This window comes from Tursiops truncatus, chromosome 14 (genome assembly GCF_011762595.2).
Source record: "Tursiops truncatus isolate mTurTru1 chromosome 14, mTurTru1.mat.Y, whole genome shotgun sequence".
Lineage (NCBI taxonomy): Eukaryota > Metazoa > Chordata > Mammalia > Artiodactyla > Delphinidae > Tursiops > Tursiops truncatus.
In genome coordinates this window covers 50,925,155-50,945,487 of record NC_047047.1, presented here as the reverse complement: position 1 = coordinate 50,945,487, position 20,333 = coordinate 50,925,155, and the positions used below count along the sequence as shown (strand labels likewise).

The following is a 20,333-nucleotide window of genomic DNA, read 5'->3' as shown; positions in this document are numbered from 1 at the left end:
GAGGAACACGGAGATCCATCAGATAGGGTTCTTTCGCTGTAGGAGCTTAGAGTCCATTGGGAAGAGAAGATGTATACAGATGACCAAAATGCAAACAGAATATGGGACGTACCAAGAAAAGGTAAAGTGTGAGGAGTGTCATAAGGGTGCCTGACTGCTAGGCTGCTTGCCTGGAGCCTCCCAGAGAGCCAGGGCCTCAGTGGGGCCATCAAGACCCAGAGACTTGATTTTGTTGAGGCGCTCACATATCATCAGGTCCACCGGTCTGATCTGTGTTAACTCATAGAGATCTGGATATAAACAAGGTTGTGGAAGGATTATTTATCATGTGGTCTTGGTGGAAAAATGGACTCAAGCCATAAACCAGTAGCTCACAAGGAAGAAAAGCAGACAGCCAGTTGAACACACAATATGCAAATAAAAACTTTTTTTTTCACGTATCAAATTGAACAACATGGGAAAAATTGATATTCAGGAGTCAGGGAAGTGGATGCTGTATGTACCGTTCAGTAAAAACTGACACGATCCATTTGGAGGTTAATTTGGCAAAGACACTTAAATTTTCAGTGATCCATTTCTATGAATTTATGCCAAGGAAACATTCAGTGTACACAAAGATTTACATAAAATGATATTCTTCACAGCCATATTTATAATAGTGATAAATTATGAACACAATGCATAGTAAAAAAGGATTTGTTAAATGATAGCATGATATATTTTAGAATGATCACAGCCATTAAGAACTGCTTTCAACAAATATTTAAAGATATATGAAAAGGCTAGTGGTGTGTTAAGTGTGAAAACACAGGAATCAAAACTATATTTGGCATTATTACAACTTTGAAAAATCTGCATATGTATAATGTGTAAGAAAAAGATTGGTATAAAATTGTCAAAATGTTAAGGCAGTTGGCTCTAGGTAGTGATATTGAATACTTGTAGAAATTTACTTCTTTATACTTTATTCTGTTTTTCTCCAATTTTAAAAAAAGTCACTTTATTGAAGTTATATATGCGGATGGTTTAAAGAGTCAGCAGTTCTATAAGATCCTGTTACGGAGAAACAAAAGATCCCTCTCCACTTTCCTACAGAGAAGTCCTTTTCCACTCCCCCAAGGCAACCGCTTTCAGTTCTTAGCTGTTTATGTTGGCAAAAGAAATCCTCTGTTGCCTTCACACCATGAATGATGAGGCTTTAGCTGTCTTTTGAATATGTCTTCCACTTCCCATCTACCTATCCCCAGTAGCTATATTGTAATTTCCATTTGATTATTGATCAGTGGTTATATTTTTATCACTGTGTTAGCATAGCTGAACCATGTAGTGTACTATAATTACTTTTCCCTCTTTGTGCCGCTTTTTGTTTCCCTGGAGTTACTAATTATCTTCTTCCCTTGCTTAGTTTTCACCACCTGTCTATTTCATTCTAAACTCACCTTTCCATACATTCCAGCATATCAAGTATTCTGTCAATTTCTTCTTGGAGACATTCGTCATGAGCCTACTGATCTGCTTCAGTTTGGGCTAGTTGCCTCGAGCCTACTGCACAGCTGTCATCCTAGGATTTTCCTTCATCATTACTGGGATTCCCTTTGGCTCTATGTCTTGTATTAGATGCCAATTTTTATTTTTCATGTCTTCATAGTTTATTTCCTCATTTTGGTAGAGTATATATTTTATTAGTTTCCTGAGAAAAGGTGCATTGTAGGCAAATTTTTTGATACCTGGTATGTTTGAAAATGTTTTTATTTCCTTCATACCTGCTTGACATTTTGAAAATAGATTAGAAATCATTTTTGCTTCAGAGCTTTGAAGGCATTGTTCCATCATCTTCCAGCTTCAATTTATGCTGTTAAAAAGTCTGATGCCAATCTTACTCTGGATTCGTTTTTAGGAACCTGTTTTTCCTGTCTGGAATTTCACACTCATGGTCTTCAGGGTAGGGTGTAGCTGGCTATTGTGGGCTATTTCATCCTAGGGCCTCGTGTCCTTCAGTTCTGAGAAATTTTCTTGGTTTATTTCTTTGATTTCTTCACTTCCAATTAATCTCTTCTGTTTCACTAGAACTTCCAGTATTTAGATATTAGAGGTTTTGGGGGTGGTCCTCTAATTGTGCCTTCTCTGTGTCTTTTTGCTCTATTTTTGGGAGAGCTCCTCAATTTTATCATCTGCCCCTTCTATTTTTTTTTTAATGTGATTCTATTTTTAATTTTCAAGAACCTTTTCCTGTTCTTTGGATGTTCCTTTTTTTTTTTCTTTATCATCTTCTAAGTTTGGTTTGGCTTGCTTTTGGTTTGAATATCTTCTCTAATTTCTCTGAGGGTATTAATGATAGCTTTTTGAAATTTTTGTCTCCCTGCGTAGTCTGTCGTTTTGATCTCTGCCTTTTGTGGCAGTTCCTCAGGTGTCTACTCATATTTACGAGAGTGGCATTGGAGAATGGGAAACTCTGTGTATACGTGGGGCTGGATGACTCTGGCCCTTACTGAACGTCTGGGTTTCTCAGCCTCAGCACTGTTGATATTTCGGGCTGGACGGTTTGTTGTGAATGCTGTCCTGTGAACTGTAGGATGTTTAGTAGCATCCGTATTGTCTTCCCTACCCCAATCATGATGATCAGGAATGTCCCAGACACTGCCAGATGTTCCCTTGGGGCAGCGTCAGCCTGTGCTCCTTCTACCCCCATTTGAGAACCACTACTGTAGGGTGATTCATCTGGGTCTTTTCATTGGGGAACCTGGTCCTTCCTCTTGCACTGTTCATATTCCCCAGAAAAGAACCTTCCACTCTACTGCCTGAGTGCTTCCTGCTGGGCTGCCACTGTTCTGGGAGGTGAGGGGAGGACGCAGGGTAAGTATCTCAATTTTCAGTGTACCCTGGCCTTGTGTGTTCAGTATGTTCAACTGGGCCCCGTGTCCTCCCACCCAGGGAACCCTCTGTTCTTCCCTTTCCGGGGAATAAATATCCTCTGCCTTTCATCAGGGCTGGGGAGAGTATCATGATAGAGAACAGATCTGGGGTTTAACTGCTTCATAAGCAGACTGTCAATCTGCCCTCTTGTTTGTGGCTCCACCTTCAACCCACTTTCAGAACACAGTGCTCCAGCTCCCACACCTTTAGGGGGTTCTGTTGTACGGAACCGGGTGCTTCTTAACTTCTCCTCATTGCTGGCCCAGGATCTGGCTCCCAGGGTCTGCTAAATCAGTTCCTACTTGTTCTTTGGTTTTCTAGCTTCTAAAATTGTGTGGCTGTTGTCTCCTTCCCTGTTTGCTTTTCCTGTGGCTTTATGCCTTTTTTTTAAATTACTGTACATGTCAGAGGATTTTGGAAAGATCAAAGATAGATTCATGTGTTCAACTGGCTAGCATTTAACTGAATTCTTCTCCAATTTGTTTTAATAGTTAGAAAACATAAATATGAAGATCAAAGCTATAGTGATAGATACCTTTTCAGTGCCTGTTATCCAGTGTACCTTTCCTTAGCATAAGGTACCCAGGAAAATGAATTCATTAGAAGCTTTCTTGGGATTCAGGCTTTGGAGCGAAAGGTCTTAGAGGAGATGTGAATTTCATCTGGATCCTGGAACCACATGGCAACTGCCCCTCCCCCACGGGAGCTCGGCTTTCTAGTGTTCAGCATCTGTTTGTCCCCCACGTTTAGCGTCTTACCGTTGGGCAAAGCTAAATGGACACATATATTCTAATTAGGCAATTTCTCCTTTGCTAGACTCTATTTAGAGTCTCTATAGACAATAACTTTTAAGTCAACATTTTTCAGACAGGCCAAAACATACTCTATTAGGTTACAGCTTCCTTTAGTTACATTTTAATCACCTTGATTAGATTCGGGTGTTTTCAAGAATCTCGGTCATCTCTTAGTAATGACCCATATCGCAGATGACTAATGACGATTATGGTTTCATTTTCATGAATTTAATTCTCAACATGTAGCCATATGTCAAATTATTAGGGTGTCCTACTATAGTTCCCTATATTTATTAACTACACCTCCAGATACTGACATTAGGAGGCAGGAAGGGGCACTTCCAGCTCTGGGGATGGGGGTGGGGGAGGGTCGGGACTGTCTTCCTAGGTGAGGAGGTGGCATGAGTGTGTGGGTTTGGGGTGGGGACAGGACATGGGTAGAACAGGTATTCCATGCAGCCTTTTCTAGTCCTCAGGTGGTGGACATACTCACTCCTGTGAATTCCTGTGGCACTTAGCGTATGTGTCTCTTGTCATTAACCTCGTGCCTACATCAGAGGCCTCTGGACTTGTTTGTCCCATTTAATCATAACAACAACCTCTGAGGTAGGTGATATTATCCACCCCTCCCCCTGCCTTTGTTTTAATGGATGAGAAAACAGGCACACTAAAGTTACTAGTATGAGTTACACGCGCAGCCCATGAGAGCAGCACTGGACCTCAGGCCAGGCCCGCAGGCTCCTGATCTGTAAGTCGTTCAATTAGTGACTTCCCCTGCTGCCAGGGTCTTACTAGGTTGCTTAACTAAGCTAGTGGCTCTCTGAAGGGAGATGTGTGCTGTTTGATTCTCCAGGAAGCAGCAGACTCCCTAAAGGGGTTGATGTGTGGGCTTGGAAAGGACTCAGCTTAGTGGGTTACGCCGGGCCGGGCTGAGAGCTGGAAACTCGCAGGTTCCCGTGCAGCTTGACCGGGCTCTACGGTCCACACCTGCTATAGTTGAAAACTGCCTCCACCTCCACCCTGACCCGCCCAACTGCTGCAGCCACAGTTTCGCCTGCACTTCACCGACTTCACCCTGGCCTCAGCTGCTGCCCTCCACCCCAGAGGGGGGGTGACAGCTGCTGTCCCAACACTGCCTCCAAGGGTTTTATGAGGATACGCAGAAGAGAATGGACATTTGAAACCCCTGGAATGACCGGGGTTTTTCTTGCAAAGCTTTGTTGTTTCCTCGTCTGCCCATAGTGTTGCTTTTTGATTTTGTTTCACGGGCTCTCAGTTTGTTTTGGTCAATGTCACATCTTCCTAGCCAGCTTCTCTGTGGTGGGAAGTCCAGCTCCTGGATTGGCTGAGCTTCTGGGAGCACGAGGATACTCGTACAAACGTGGGTCCAGTGAACCTTTTACAGGCAGCAGCTGAAAACTGCCCGTGCTGTTTGCAGCACAGGGCAGAGAGGGCCTGGCGGCAAGGGCTGGGTGGCCATCAGAGTCCACGTGCATCATGATTCTTTTTCAGTTTTCAGGTCTCGTTTACCGTTGTTTTAAAAAAATACATTTGGGGTATATTAGTTTAGCTCTCTTCAGTTGTTTTAATAAAATTCCTGACTTCAGTTCTTGCCTGCCACGTAAACATATGCACTTAGTAAGCAGCCACATTTCTCAGTGTGTTCTTCACAAAGTCGCTTTTACCCTCAATCCTCCTTTTCCACCGATTGATTCCCCTCTGCCAAATCTGCCGAAACTGAAGAGCTTAAGGAATACTACTGGGCGTGGTGATAAACTCGCAGCCGCCACACAGGCTCCACGCTAGCTCAGTTAATCTTCCAGCAGTTTAGTCCATTTTATGGATGAAGGAAATGGAAACGGTAAGTAACTTGCCTGGAGCCACATAAAACTATGATTCAAAGATTTAAAAGGTCTGTGTCTAAAACCTGTGACCTACTGCTTGCTTAGAACAAAGGGGCCAGGAGGGTCCTAAACTAGTTGATTGGAGAACTGCTGCCTTCCTGCCTCATTTCTGCCCAACTGTCCTGTAACTTTGGACAGGTTGGACGAGTTTCTCTGAGCCTCAGTTTCCTCATCAGTAAAGTGGGAGCTGCCCTATCTCATAGGCTGATGGTGAGGGTTTGGTGGGATAGTAGGGCTAGTGTGAAAGCAGGAGCAAGGCGCTCTGTGCTGTGAAGCAAAATAAGGCTAGAGTAACACAATGCGGTGACTCGTTAATAAGCCTGGAAGAGAGCTCTGCTGGGAGCCTCCTGTAGCACAAGAAGGCCAGAGCTGGAGGGGAGAAGATGAAGTGGGTGATGCAGAAGAGGCAGAGTAGGGGTTATGAGACATGCCTGAAGGAGGGTAAGCTGTGCTCCACAACGTGGAAGCATGTCACGGTGATGAATGCAGGTCCTGAGGAGTGGATGGCTTGGGTATTTCTGCCAGGGACTCCCTGCAGGGAAAGGGTATTTCTGCCACGTGCAGGCATCTCTCTGAATTTCAAAGAAATCTGTGTGTGTGTGTGTGTGTGTGTGTGTGTGTGTGTGTGCACGCGCACGCATGTGTGTAGGCCCGTGAGGACCCAACTTTGCATACTTGTGGACCTATGTGTATTTTCCTTAAATTAAGGTGAAATTCACACAACATAAAATTAATCATTTTTAAGTGTACAGTTCAGTGGCATTTAGTACCTTCACAATGTTGCATAACCTCCACCTCTGTCGAGTTCCAGAACATTTTCATCACCCCAACAGAAATTGTGTATACTTTCTAAAGGGTCTGTTCTGTGCAAATGTATTTGTGAACCGCATTAGGTCATCCTGATTTTGCCTACCTGCCCAGAAGCCTCCCTCCCTCGTCTGCCTGTCCCATGTCTTTGGCCAAGGAGTGTGGTCTAAGACCTCAGATTCCAAATGGGTTTGCTAGTCATGGTAAACTCCTCCATGCAGTGTGGCTGTCTCGGGTGGGCATGGAGAAAACCAGCATTTCAGGCTTAATCAGAGCGTAGTTCCTGAGGCTTCTCTCGCCGCTTGACTGCCTGTTCTATCTATCTGCCTGCACCTATCAGTCATCGTAAGCCTCTTCCTCAGCCTCAGAGGCGAAGAAGGTAGGTGTTAGTCCACAGTGGAGGAAAATGGTGTTTCCTCTGCATTTGGCCCATCTGTAACTCCTAGTTCTATGTTGGTGCCCTCACCACATGGGCAGCCCAGGTGACCTGAATCCACAGTGCCCAACAGTCCTCTGTAGCTCAAGCATTAAAAAGGTAAGAGGGGGCTTCCCTGGTGGCGCAGTGGTTGAGAGTCCGCCTGCCGAAGCAGGGGACACGGGTTCGTGCCCCGGTCCGGGAAGATCCCACATGCCACGGAGCAGCTGGGCCCGTGAGCCATGGCCGCTGAGCCTGCGCGTCCGGAGCCTGTGCTCCGCAACGGGAGAGGCCACAACAGTGAGAGGCCCGCATACCGCAAAAGAAAAAAAAAAAAGGGTAAGAGGGCTGTTCCCCTGGAAGTGTCAGGCCTGGTACTTATATATGCCTGCCTCCAAATAGCTGGCCCTGGGCAGCATCCGCTCCCCTGTGATACAGGGACCACAGCACCAGCCAATGTAGTGGGGATCCCTGAATAGTCTCCATGAGCTGCAGAGATGGGGCCGGTGAGTAGCAAATCCTTCCCTACTGAGTGAGGGGTGGAGGGAGAGAGAGGGAGACAGAGAGGAGGAGCAGCAGAAGGAGAAGAAGGGGTGAGGAAAGAGCTGCCTTCAGTCATCTAGGGACTACTTCATGCTGATTCCACTACTTAGATCTTGTGCTCACCCAGGAACCAATATCAGGCACACCTCAGAGGTACTGCAAGTTCAGACCATGCAATAAAGTGAATATCGCAATAAAGTGAGCAGATGAATTTTTTGCTTTCCTAGTGCATGTGAAAGTTATGTTTATACAGTAGTCTATTAAGTGTGCAAAAGCATCATGTCTAAAGAAAAAGTGCATACCTTAATTAAAAACTATTGCTTAAAAATGCTAACCATCACCTGAGCCTTCAGCGAGTTCATAGTAGTAACGTCAAAGATCACTGATCAGGGACTTCCCTGGCAGTCCAGTGGTTAAGACTTCACCTTCCAATGCAGCGGGTGTGGGTTCAATCCCTGGTGGGGGAGCTAGGATCCCACATGCCTCACAGCCAAAAAACCGAAACAGAAAACAGAAACAATATTGTAACAAATTCAATAAAGACTTTAAAAATGGTCCACATCAAAAAAAAAAGTCTTTAAAAAAAAAGATCGCTGATCATAGATCACCATAACAAATATAATAATGATTTTTTAAAAAGGCCTGAAATATTGCGAGAACTACCAAAGTGTGACACATAGACATGAGGTGAGCAAATGCTGTTGGAAAAATGGCACTGATAGACTTGCTCACTGCAGGGTTGCGACATACCTTCAATTTGTAAAAAATGCAACCTGCAAAGTGCAATGAACTGAAGCGCAATAAAATGAGGTATGCCTGTGCTTTGGCCGGGGGCAGAGAGTGAGCCCCTTGGATAATCCAGGGACCACTTCATTCTGATTGGACTACTTGGATCATGTGCCCACCTAGGAACCAGTGACTTTGGCCGGGGGATAGGGAATGAAACTCCATGATTGGCTTAAATCCAACCAAGAATTCTTTAAGCTAGATATGGGGTCAGGGTTCCCAGGGGCATGTGTCTGAATAGAGGAGTGGTGGGTCTTGACCTAAATCAGTTTTGGAAAGAAAGAACAAGTAGGAGAAGGATGCCGGGTAGACAGTCAATGATATCCTCCATCCTAGATAAAACAAATGTCAAGACAATGGCAAAAACGTGGTGGTGAAAAACAGTAGCAGGAACTAAAATGCTGGAAGAATTACTCCGTCTGAGGCCCTGCGCCTTAGAGCTCACCTTATCATTCAGGAAGGTGGGTTGGACCGAGAAAGGGCCCTGATCTTAGGAGGCAGTTGGAATCTTGGCTGAAAGCGGTAACTGCAACCTGGGAAATTCACCTGTTAGTGGAGGATTCAGAGGCTCTATGCATCATCTCCAGCTCTGCAGCCGATAAAGGAGGTGCAGGCCACCGTGATCTGGCTGCAGTTTGTTCTTCTGACTTCGTGTCCCACACGCTACCCTCATTCATTCAGCAAGAATTTAATAAGCAGCTACTATAAACCAGACTTTGAAGAGTAGTCCTCTGCCCTCACGGAGTCCTGTGGAGGATACAGATAAGAAAAGAGGTAGTTGTATTACAATGTGAGAAATGGGATGACAGGAGAAGGTGTTACAGAGAGAGGGACCTTGATCTGAATTGGGGGTTTGGAGAAGGTTTGTTGGACCAAGAGATTTTTAGACCAAAGCTTGAAAGATGAGTAGGAGCTGCCCAGGTGAGGAGTGTGGAGAGGGAAGAACAGACTGGCTGGGCAAGTGGTTGACCGACTTTGTGTTTGGGGTTGATACTGAGGACCCCCAGGGTTATGGTTTGATCCTGATGGAGTGGTGATGTCTTTTCGTGAGATGGTGAACTCAACAGGATTTGCAGATTTGAGGGGGAAGAAATGACTTTAGTTTAGAAATGTTGAATCTGAGATAATTCTGGTTCAGCCAAAAGGAGGCATCTAGAGCTGGGTCTGGAACTCAGAGGCAGAGAGCTCTTCCAGATACTCGTTTCCCACTGTCAACATCTTGAGCTTAACATGCCCAAAATTGGCCTCTTGAGTTTTCTCCCTAATGTGTTTCTCCACCTTCAGTCTTCCTCATCCCTGTAAAAGACATTATCCATCCAGCTGCACAAGCTGAACCCTGGATTATTCCAGAAGGCTCCCTGGAGGCATCTGTCAGGGCTTTTCTGCCTTGGGCCTTTTGCCCCTAGTGTCCTATATCTGGCTTCTCAAAGCATCCCTCACATCTTAGATAGACGTTGCTCCCTCCGAGAGGTCTTTCCAGACCACCCAGACTGAAGCTGCTCATCCTGGTTATTCTCTGTCTCCTGGCTGTTTTCCTTCACAGCACCTATCCCAGTTCGCATTTATAATCATTTTTGTCCCAATTTGTTAAATACCTGACTCAGTGCCTCTAGTATATTAGATCCATCCCCCCTTTGATAACAATTTTTATGTTTCTCCTATACTTATCTTCAAATGAAGTCTATAGCTAATATAACCTTTCTGTATATATAATTTTAAATCAGTATAACATCCTGGCAGTAATAGGAAGGAAAAATAAAAGGAAAGTAATTCATAATCAACATATTTATTTCAGGGCTTCCCTGGTGGCGCAGTGGTTGAGAGTCCTCCTGCCGAAGCAGGGGACACGGGTTCGCGCCCTGGTCCGGGAAGATCCCACATGCCGCGGAGCGGCTGGGCCCGTGAGCCATGGCCGCTGAGCCTGCGCATCCGGAGCCTGTGCTCCGCAATGGGAGAGGCCACAACAGTGAGAGGCCCGCGTACCGCAAAAAAAAAAAAAAAAAAAAAATTATTTCAGTATTAAATTCCTAAGTTCCCAGGGCTGAGTACTCAGAAATCATAATGAAGTAGTCAGGTGAACAACCATGAATGCAATAGCTCTAAAAGTTGACTAACGGGTTTGTGTTTTAGTGACAATTAGGGTACTAAGAGCAACATTGCCAGTGGTGTGCAATTTCCTGCATTGGTAAGCAACTCCTGTAATGTTTGAACAACATCAAGTAAATCTACCTTTCTACTAATATGCAACAGAGATAGATCCTAGATTCAGGTCATTATTAAAAGTTTTTTCATAGTCATTCAGTGCCTAGAGGTACACTCATCAATCATGCAGGACCCAGGACTGTTTTTCACTACACAGGTCAGGTAGCACCCTGGCTCACACCCCTAAATGCTGGTAGAGTTCCCCCATTCATGTTGACGATCAAAAATACCTCCCGCACTTCCACAGTGTCCCCTGGACCTAGAGTAGTCCTGCCCCAGTGGGGAGGCACTTGCCTCTCCTCTGTTGTACTGTGAATTCCACGAGGGCAGGGTCCACGTCTGTTTCTCACTGGAGTACACAGTGTTCAGCACCTAGTGGGTTTATATTTGTTGAAATGAAAGAATGCATGACTATTCCATCAACATGAAATTTGTACCAAAAAAAGTTAGGAAAGGAGTACGCTGCACAGAAGTGTGGCCTGACATTGACCTTCCTTCTGCATGCCTTAGGCCAGCTGACCTCTGTTTTAGTGAAAGAGACTTGCAATTATAGCTCCAGACAATGTAGAATTGCAGCTCTTAAATCCTTTACAATGAAGGAAGTCATCTCACCAAGCACAAAAGAAATTGCACTGTCTCTGAAGCTGTGGTTTGTCTTTTTTTGGAAAGTCAGGCTTGTCTGTTGAAGAGCTCAAAACACTTGACCAGCTTCTCTCATTTATCTTAACATGTGTATGCTATATTTATTCTCCCCTCACAGATGGGGAAATGAAGCTTGCCGAAGGGCCATATTTAGTTGAGTGTTGATCCTCTGCCTTGGGGGGTCAGCTTAGATAAAACAGTATCCTAAAACTCAATTTTTATGCAGTAGTTTAAACCTCCACCCACATTAAATCTGTTACTAGGGCTGCTCACAAGGGTAAAAAGTGTTAGTTTGAGCGTTTTTAACCATGTGACGTGGCGATCTAGTTCAGTCCTCTCCTTTTAGAGATGAGGAAGTGCAGGTTCACGAGACACGGTTAGATAATGGCAGAACCAGTTCTCCAGCTGGTCGTCTTTCTGCTACCGCACATTTCAACCTTTCTCTCTCTTTTTTTTCCTCCAGCTAACCTAAACAGGAGTTATAATAAGTCAGGCAGCCAAAAGGAAGATAATAATGGAAAAGAAGCCAAAGATCTGGTCCACTAGCTGCTAAATAATTAATAAATTAACTGGGAGACTGACTTATTCTAATCAAAATATATGAAGATGACAGTTGCTTAAAGTTAGAAGCTGAACCTTCAGTTTCAAGAATTCTTTTACCAAGAGCTAATCAGGCTCACGATAAGTAAATACCATCTCACAACTGAACAGGGATTTTTAAAAAAGGAAAGGAAGGAAGGAAGGAAAGAAAAAAAGGAAGGAAAAAAAGTCAAATATTTTTAAAGTTTTTGAAAAACAATGATCTCTTAGGAATTTCCAGCACTTAAAAAAAATTCTCCTCCCCAAATTTTCTTTAGTCCACCTGTAGCAGGAGAGTGGTAGGTAAATTCAATAAACTCATCATCGATGCATTTTGAACCAAACTTACCAAAATATTCCACAAAAGAACTCAACCCAGCTTCCTTGGAAAAGTTATTTTTAAGGGGGTGAAAGGTGATATTTCACAAAGTTAAATACAAAATGAACTTGAAAGTGACAAAAGGACAACATAAAAAAATGAGGTTTCATAGACTACTGTTACCAAGAATTATTAAAGAAATGTTGATAATTGATAAGATTTCTGAGAAAACACTTCATCTTCAGAAGGTAGCTTCAGTCCATGTGCCCTCTTCGCTTTAGTATAGCACCTTTTAGGGGGTAGAGTGATTCAAGAGCCATGCCTGATGCCTATTTTAGGCTTCTCACCAGAAACAGATGTTTCAGATGGAGATTACTACTCCTTCATTTACCACAAGCCACCAGTTGTCAGGGACATTCTTACTTAGTTGCCTTACATTTTATATATCTGCAAGTAGTCAGAAGCTGTTTTAGACTTTAGAAGTCTGGGGCTTGTCTGTTAAAGAATTATTCAGTTGTGGTCCCACTTTTTCTAGGTTGTTACAGAGGAAAAATTCTTACAAGTTTTGCTAATGACTGTTTTCTGAATCAAAGTAACGTCCTGGATTATTCGGAGGCGTAATATATTCTTATAGCACTTATAGTCTTCAAAGCACTTGTTGATCATCTCCCATTTTACAGACTGATAAACAAAGGCTCTAAGAAATAAGTGACTTGCCAAGGCCACATGCTAGTAGGTCATATATGTTCCAATCCTCTCCGTTCTGTAAGACCCAACCCAAATGCCACCTCTTCTAAAAGTCTTTTTTTAGAGTCCCCTAATTACTACCCTTGGTTTTCACCACATTCTGACTTGTAATACAATGTCTGCATACATTTGTCTCCCTTGCCGTGAACTCCCTATGAGCAGAAACCGTTATAAATGTTTTTGTCTCTTCCAACTTATCAATTCTCCCTCCTCAGTGCCAACTTTAAGCATGTTCTCTCATCAGCACCACAGTTTCTTCTTCTGTTCTAGGCTGTGACTTTGAGGTCTACAAAGTTCTAGTGAGGTGCACGGGCACACCATGGGTATTATTGCTCATTCGTGTTCGTTGCCGTATTTTTAACATACAGGTATCTTACGAGAGCTTTGCAGATGTTTAAATTGTTTTACGAGTCAGAAAGGATCTAAACCTTGGCCTTCCTTCATTTCCCTGATGGATGCACATTCTGGGCACATAGCAGTGATACCAACCAGGGTTCTTGGCCTTCCCCAGTCAATAGAAATTGACTAGAGGCCAGACAAGAGATTCAGGCAAGGCTTTACTGGGGCCCCTGCTGCAGCAGCGGGGAGGGAGGGAGAACAAACAACAGGTTTCCTTGCTTGCTCACTCGCTGAGCAGGGGCGAGCTTGTTCCTTACATGGGGTGAGGGTAGGGGTGTGTCCAGGGGTTGGGCTGGAGGGGCGGCTTAGGTGGTGGTGTGTGCAGGGGGCATACACAGTACCCTGCTTTTCCTTCTGACACTCTGTTTTTGCTCCAGGCTCTTCAAAAGTGGCAGTTGGGTTTTTTGGTCTCTTTGTATTGATCTCTTTTGGGTCCAGAATTTGCCCCAACTGCGATGCACACAGTTATTTTTAGTCTCATATAGTTTCTTTGTATCTTGTTGCTCCAGGAGAGGTTTATTCAGGCACAAGCATTGCAACACTGTAGCAAAGGTTCCCAGGCCCCAACCTGTCTCAGTAGGTGCTTATTAATGTTTCTTTGATTAAGCATTTATATATTCACCTGCTCCAATTTACACTCTCCCATTGTTGTATCTACTGCCTTTTTCTATGTACATGTCTTGAATTCCCAACTAAACTATAAGCTCCAAAGGGGACGAGGGGACGATTATATTTTTTTATTTGTGTGTACGTGTCCTTAGAACATCTTCCATGCGGTATGATCTCAAAACATCTTTGCTAATTGATTTTCAGTGACCAGCTGTGTGATAGAATACCACAAAAAGCATGGCAAGGCCTATACCACCCAACTTGAGTGATTTTGCTTAAAGTACATATTTTGGATAAGTATTTTAAATAGGTGTACACATTCTAAAAACATGTATTTTTTTTAAAATTTTTATTGGAGTATAATTGCTTTACAATGGCGTGTTAGTTTCTGCTTTACAACAGAGTGAATCAGTTATACATACACATATATCCCCATATCTCTTCCCTCTTGCGTCTCCCTCCCTCCCACCCTCCCTATCCCACCCCTCTAGGTGGTCACAGAGCACCGAGCTGATCTCCCTGTGCTATGCGACTGCTTCCCACTAGCTATCTATTTTACATTTGGTAGTGTATATATGTCCATATATACACTACCACTCTCTCACTTTGTCCCAGCTTATCCTTCCCCCTCCCCGTTTCCTCAAGTCCATTCTCTAGTAGGTCTGCGTCTCTGCGTCTTTATTCCCATCTTGCCCTTAGGTTCTTCACGACCATTTTTTTTTTTTAGATTCCGTATATATGTGTTAGCATACGGTATTTGTTTTTCTCTTTCTGACTTACTTCACTCTGTATGACAGACTCTAGGTCCATCCATCTCAATACAAATAGCTCAATTTTGTTTCTTTTTACGGCTGAGTAATATTCCATTGTATATATGTGCCACATCTTCTTTATCCATTCATCTGTCGATGGACACTTAGGTTGCTTCCATGTCTTGGCTATTGTAAATAGAGCTGCAATGAACATTGTGGTACAAAAACATGTATTTTAAACAGGTCACTAAAGTGGGAGGGAGCGCCCAGGTCCACGCCAAGGGAACAAAGGTGGTACAGAAATGGGCACGCTTCTGGGCTACTGACTGAGCTGGGCATAAAAAGGGTCTCCTGACTGATGGCCATGTGCCACAGTTCTCTGTTGCACCTGAAGGTGTTTTGTTTCCTCTCAGAGCACATTTCGTTGGTCTCTTATTGTCTGTGGACTCTTGTCAGATTGTCAGCGTGTGATATTGTTGAAGGGTGAAGCTTGTCATCCTCACAGATCAGGCACTCGTGATGAGAATGGAGAGCCTAATCACTAAGCTACCAGAATACATTGTAAAAAACTGGATCCCGCTGGTACTTAGCCAATTGATAAGAAGCTAAAGCTTTTACTAAGCAGTTCAACAATCCTGTTGACCAAATTCACCATTGTTTTTGATGTAAGCCCGTTGTCTTTAATACACTTGAGAACATTTCGGTTACCAGGCTGAAATGTTTAGATATCTACCTTTAAAAAAAATTTTTTGGACTAAAATGTAATTGATTTCTTAATTAGGAGGACACTAGAGAATTGGCTTTGAGGAATTCTTTTAAAAGAAAGGGCAGTTCCGCATTTAACTTTCTTTGTGTTGTCAAATTTTAAATATATAGCTGGGGAGGAAAGAATTGCATGCCTCAATTTATTTATCCCCAAATCTAAAATTTCACATTAAGTTCACTCAAGATATTGCACAGTAGATATAAACAGTTGTATATGATGCAGGGTACAGTACGCACAGGGGATCATTTATTTTTTTAATTTGCTATCTATTATTAGACTTCTAATTACTCAGGCTGGATGGAAGCAGCAAGGTCTCATTCTGATAATCACTGCCAATTATTTAGCTGGAGATTACAGGCAGAAGGAGTTCATTTTAGATGGTTCAGATTTAAGAAGTAACGTTTCTTGCCAAGGAGTTCTAAACACACTTGTCTTTTTTTTTTTAACCCCAATTCTTCACATTTTAACTATTCCAACAAAAATCTACAGTTGAACAAATCTAGAAATGATTAGTCTAGTTCCATTCCTTTGTGCCCACATGTCTCTCGAGGAAAATCAGTATGCACTGTGGTTATGAAAGGAATCTGTACGATAGACTTATCTTCTATAAAATGTTTGGATGAATATTTGAATATTAAGCATTTCTAGAGAACTTTGCATTCACTTGCTTTTTATTTCTTGTAATACCCTCCCAGAGAAAGAGTGCCCTTTCTATTTCCCTGATGAGGTAAAATTTTCATTAAAAAAATCTAATTTGATTTTCTTAAAAAATGTGTAATTCTTTTTTTTATTACATTTTAAATAGTCTTCAGGCTCTTGAATCCCCCAAATGACTAATTAGTACAGTAATAATATATCATCCTCTTTTATTAATCTGAAAATTATACTGTCCTCAAGAGACCTCAGTTTGATTTGTGTGTTTTGATGCCAGAGTAGAAAATTTTATTTCTCACTAAAGGAGTTTCTTCCCTGTGGTTGGAGAGAGAACGCTGCAGAGCCAGGGCTCATGTGCCACTGATGGGACCCTGCGTGGATTGGCAGAGAATAGGAGAACCAGTTTCCCGTGGGGTGAAGAATTGATGTTAAAGAGTTGCAAGAGTTCTTTTATGTGCTTGGCACTCTGCTGAGTGCTTTAGTTGCCATATCTCATTTATTCCTCATAATCCTATGAGATAGTATCCTCATTTCTAATTCTGTGAAAACTGGATCTCGAAATATGGATGAGGAGAGATGTGTAGCAAGAGCCCCCCGTTCCCTGAGCGTGCCGTGTGCAAGTCTGCTCAGGAACAAACTGCTAGGTAGCTGCCAGGGGGAATGCTAAGATCAAATACTGTCCCTTTAATTCTTCTTCTCGACATGCAGTTTGAAATAGGAGGTAGAGTACAAGAAGTATACTTAATTCACCAAATTGTACTATTTAACACTCAAACTGATTTTTTAAACATGTTATACTTTTGATAATAGTCCTTTTGTAACTGACTGGGGTGCCAGCATGTTTCATACCCATTTTGCGTGATCTCTTCATTAATCATTTCTTAACACCAGAGCACTGCTTTATTCGAATCCAATTAGAGGCCTCCACTTTTAAAAATAAATGCTAAAGAAGATTGGGGATGGCATTTCCCATCTTGTCCTGAGCCAACACTTGAGAAATCTTTCAGTGCCCTTGGCTCCAAACTGCAGGTGTGCCCTTCAAAAGCATCACAGAAAAACAGGAGGGTTAGCTCCAAAGTCAGGAGTTTGAGATAATATGAGTTTGAGTGTAACATTGTAGTAAGAAAAACGTCAGAAGATGACATGAAAGGAAAATTGTCCCATGAGAGAAATACTACCTGAAACTCTGAGTGGAAGATGTTTTTAATATGCCTTTAATTCCACATTCATGCAGTTCTAGTAGTGAAGCAGGTCATTTAAGAGGGGTGGTGGCTTAGGCCAAAAATAAACTTTCCTTGAAACCAGATGAGAGGCTAGCCCTGACAAAAATGGAATCCTGAATGTTCACTCACAAAAATGTAAGCAAGTAGAATTTTGTGTCATAGGAAATAATCTAAATGAAACAGGATCTTCACTGCCTTTTGTGATGGAGAGATGCTAAAACAGCCCTTCTATAAAATGTGAAGCAGCAGTTTAAATATGGAAGGCATATTTTATAATAACCTATAAGGGAAAAGAACCTGAAAAAGAATAGATATCATGTGTGTGTACATATATATATATATATATATGTACACACACATACATATATATATAATTGAATCACTTTGCTGTACACCTGAAACTAACACAACATTGTAAATCAACTATACTTCAATTAAAAAAAAAATAATATAGCAGTCTAACATATTCCGGTCTGGAACCATGTCCAAGACATACTGAAAGGTGCAGAACAACATGGGTTGCACGGTTTTCATCTGTGTACAGATGTTTAAATATGTACAGTTGTAGGCATATACATGCACAGAAAATAACTGGAAAGATACATACGAAAAATCTACATTTCAGGAAAGGAATGGAAATTGGAGAGGAAGGGGGATTTCGTGAATTTACTCAGTATGTTTCTATCTTTAAATTTTTACACAAACATGCATATGCACACACACACACACACACACACACACACACACATACACAATTAAGAAAACTATATAAACAGGGAAAGCAAAGATTTAAGGTCTCAGTGAAGATGTATAGTGGTTAAGGCATAGGTTCTGAAGTAAAACTGCCGGAGTTTGAATCCCATCTCCTTTACTTGCTATATACTTCCTTACACAAGTTAGTTAATTTCTGTTGCCTCAGTTTAGACAAATGCAACATAGAGATAATGGTTCTTATGTCATATAGTTGTTACAAGGATTAAATAAGTAATACATGAGAGAGCATATGGATCGTATGTTTAATAACATAGTGAACATTCAGATAATATTATTATAAATGACTATACTTAAACATCTAGCTACAATCAATTCTGTATGCAAACTTTTCAGTTAAAAATGCTTCCAGTGACAGCTCTCGTCATCACAATGTATTTTCTCAGAGTTTCATTGTAGACGTTAATGATACTGTCATATTTTACCCCAGTGGTGTTCAGAGCTTCCAATTAGAATAGAATAGCAAAGACAAATGGAATTATGTTGTTTTTTGGTAGTATGTCATACATTCCATTTGTGGACTAGTCCTGACTTTGCTCCTTTGACCATCTAATCTAATGTACATATTTGTTAGTAAACTCTAGAAATGGAAATAATGAGGTTTTTCTTTCTCCCTTAGGAAGACTATGATCGTCTGAGGCCTTTATCTTATCCAATGACTGATGTCTTCCTTATCTGCTTCTCTGTGGTAAATCCAGCCTCATTTCAAAATGTGAAAGAGGAGTGGGTACCAGAACTTAAGGAATACGCACCAAATGTACCCTTTTTATTAATAGGAACTCAGGTACGTCTGCTTTGATTTTACCCATTTAAGAATAACCTCTGTGGCCTGCCTTGTGGTGTTGCTCTCAGACAAATGGCCCTAAGGTTTCGCAGATGAGATAATAATATGTTGAATCTCCGTTGTTATAATAAATTCTGTCACATTTTTGGAAAAAGTAGTGTCAAAGAAAGCAATTACTTTATTAGTTGGTTTTAAAGATTAGGTTCTTTTGTAATCCTTTTTTGATACGTGGGGATAAATGGGATTACATGCTTTATCTTTAAAGACTGATAATATTATGGGACATTATTAACCTTTCTTAACTAGATTGATCTGCGAGATGACCCCAAAACTTTAGCAAGACTGAATGATATGAAGGAAAAACCTATATGTGTGGAACAAGGACAGAAACTAGCAAAAGAGGTAATGCAACCTTTACAGAATTTAAAAGTAAATGTAAATGAAGCTAAGGTGATAATAGAAGCTAATATTTATTGTGCTTTACTGTATGCCAGGCACTGTGCTGAGTGTTTTACATGCATTAGATCATTTAATCCTTGCCTCGACTCAGGGAGGTTGGTCTGCTAGTACCTCTGTTTTACGGAGGAGAAAACAGAGGCACAGCCTTGTCAGGTAACTTGTAAGGTCCGGCAGGTAGTAAATGGCAGAGCTGGGCTTCAGTAAAGGCCTCACTCTGGCCTTTACTAAACCTGTGCTACACTGCCAACAGTATTTTCCTAGTAAGTCATGTGTACAAAGAGGCGTCACAAATAGGGGCTGCTTAATCAGGCCCTGTCGTCAGTGAAGACTCGTGGTGGAGAAGAAATGTGTTGTTGAATTCTCTTCCACAAGAGAATTTTTATGCAAGGTGGAATATATTATCATTTTAAAAATATAACTGTGATGCACAAAATACCTTTTAACTTATATTCTTCCTCTCCCCAAAGTGAGGCTTACTTTTTTCTCCATTTGCCCCTAACATGGTTGGATTCTATTTTTTAGATGTTATGACTTTAATAGGACTTTTGTGGAAATGGAATATAATAAGGTATTTTTAAAAATACTATCAGGAGGCAGAAGGAAGCAAGAAAACTTTTTGGAGAACAGTTTTTCCTAAGGCAAAAGATAAATAGCTTCACTAACAAGTTACTAGCAAGGAATTTCACATATTAAATTCTGCAATCTTAGGAGAGAAGGAATTTCTAAATTTCATAAAGGTAAAAGTCATAAATGAAAGCACTGATGATTTAACTACGTAAAAATTTAATATGACATCAAATGCCAGAAATAAAATTAAAAGTCATATAACAAACTTGACATTTATGGCAGAAAAATGGGTTAATATCCTTAGTGGACATGAACCCCTTGCATAAGGATTAATCAGAAAAAGACATACGCATACCCCAATAGGAAAAGGGACTCAGAACATCAATGGGAGATTCTCCAAAAAATGCAGATTGCCATTGAAGATAAAAAATATGTTCATATTCCTTAGTAGTCAAATGTAAGTTCAATTTCCATCTATAAAACTGGCACACAAAAGAGACGTTAATTAGAATACCCACCGTTCCAGGTGTAAGCAATTGGGTACTTTGTTGTTCTGTTGGTCTTTGAGTAAAAGCCTCGACAACATGCAAAAGCCTTAAAGTCATGTACACTTTTGATCAATCAATTTCATAGGGAGGAGTTTATCCTAAGAATATTATACGGGATGTGCTTAAAGAGACAGCCATAAAGTTCCTGCA

At 41.7% G+C, this 20,333-nt stretch overlaps 1 protein-coding gene across 1 annotated transcript in view; it reads left to right on the top strand.

The window, feature by feature from the left end:
* RHOQ (ras homolog family member Q) overlaps positions 1-20,333 on the top strand; it is a 38,593-nt gene that overhangs the window by 13,077 nt on the left and 5,183 nt on the right. Inside the window, exons 3-4 of the mRNA XM_033838592.2 lie at positions 18,445-18,609; positions 18,916-19,011. Coding sequence (XP_033694483.1) covers positions 18,445-18,609; positions 18,916-19,011 — 261 coding nt within the window. The remainder of the gene's footprint in view (positions 1-18,444; positions 18,610-18,915; positions 19,012-20,333) is intronic.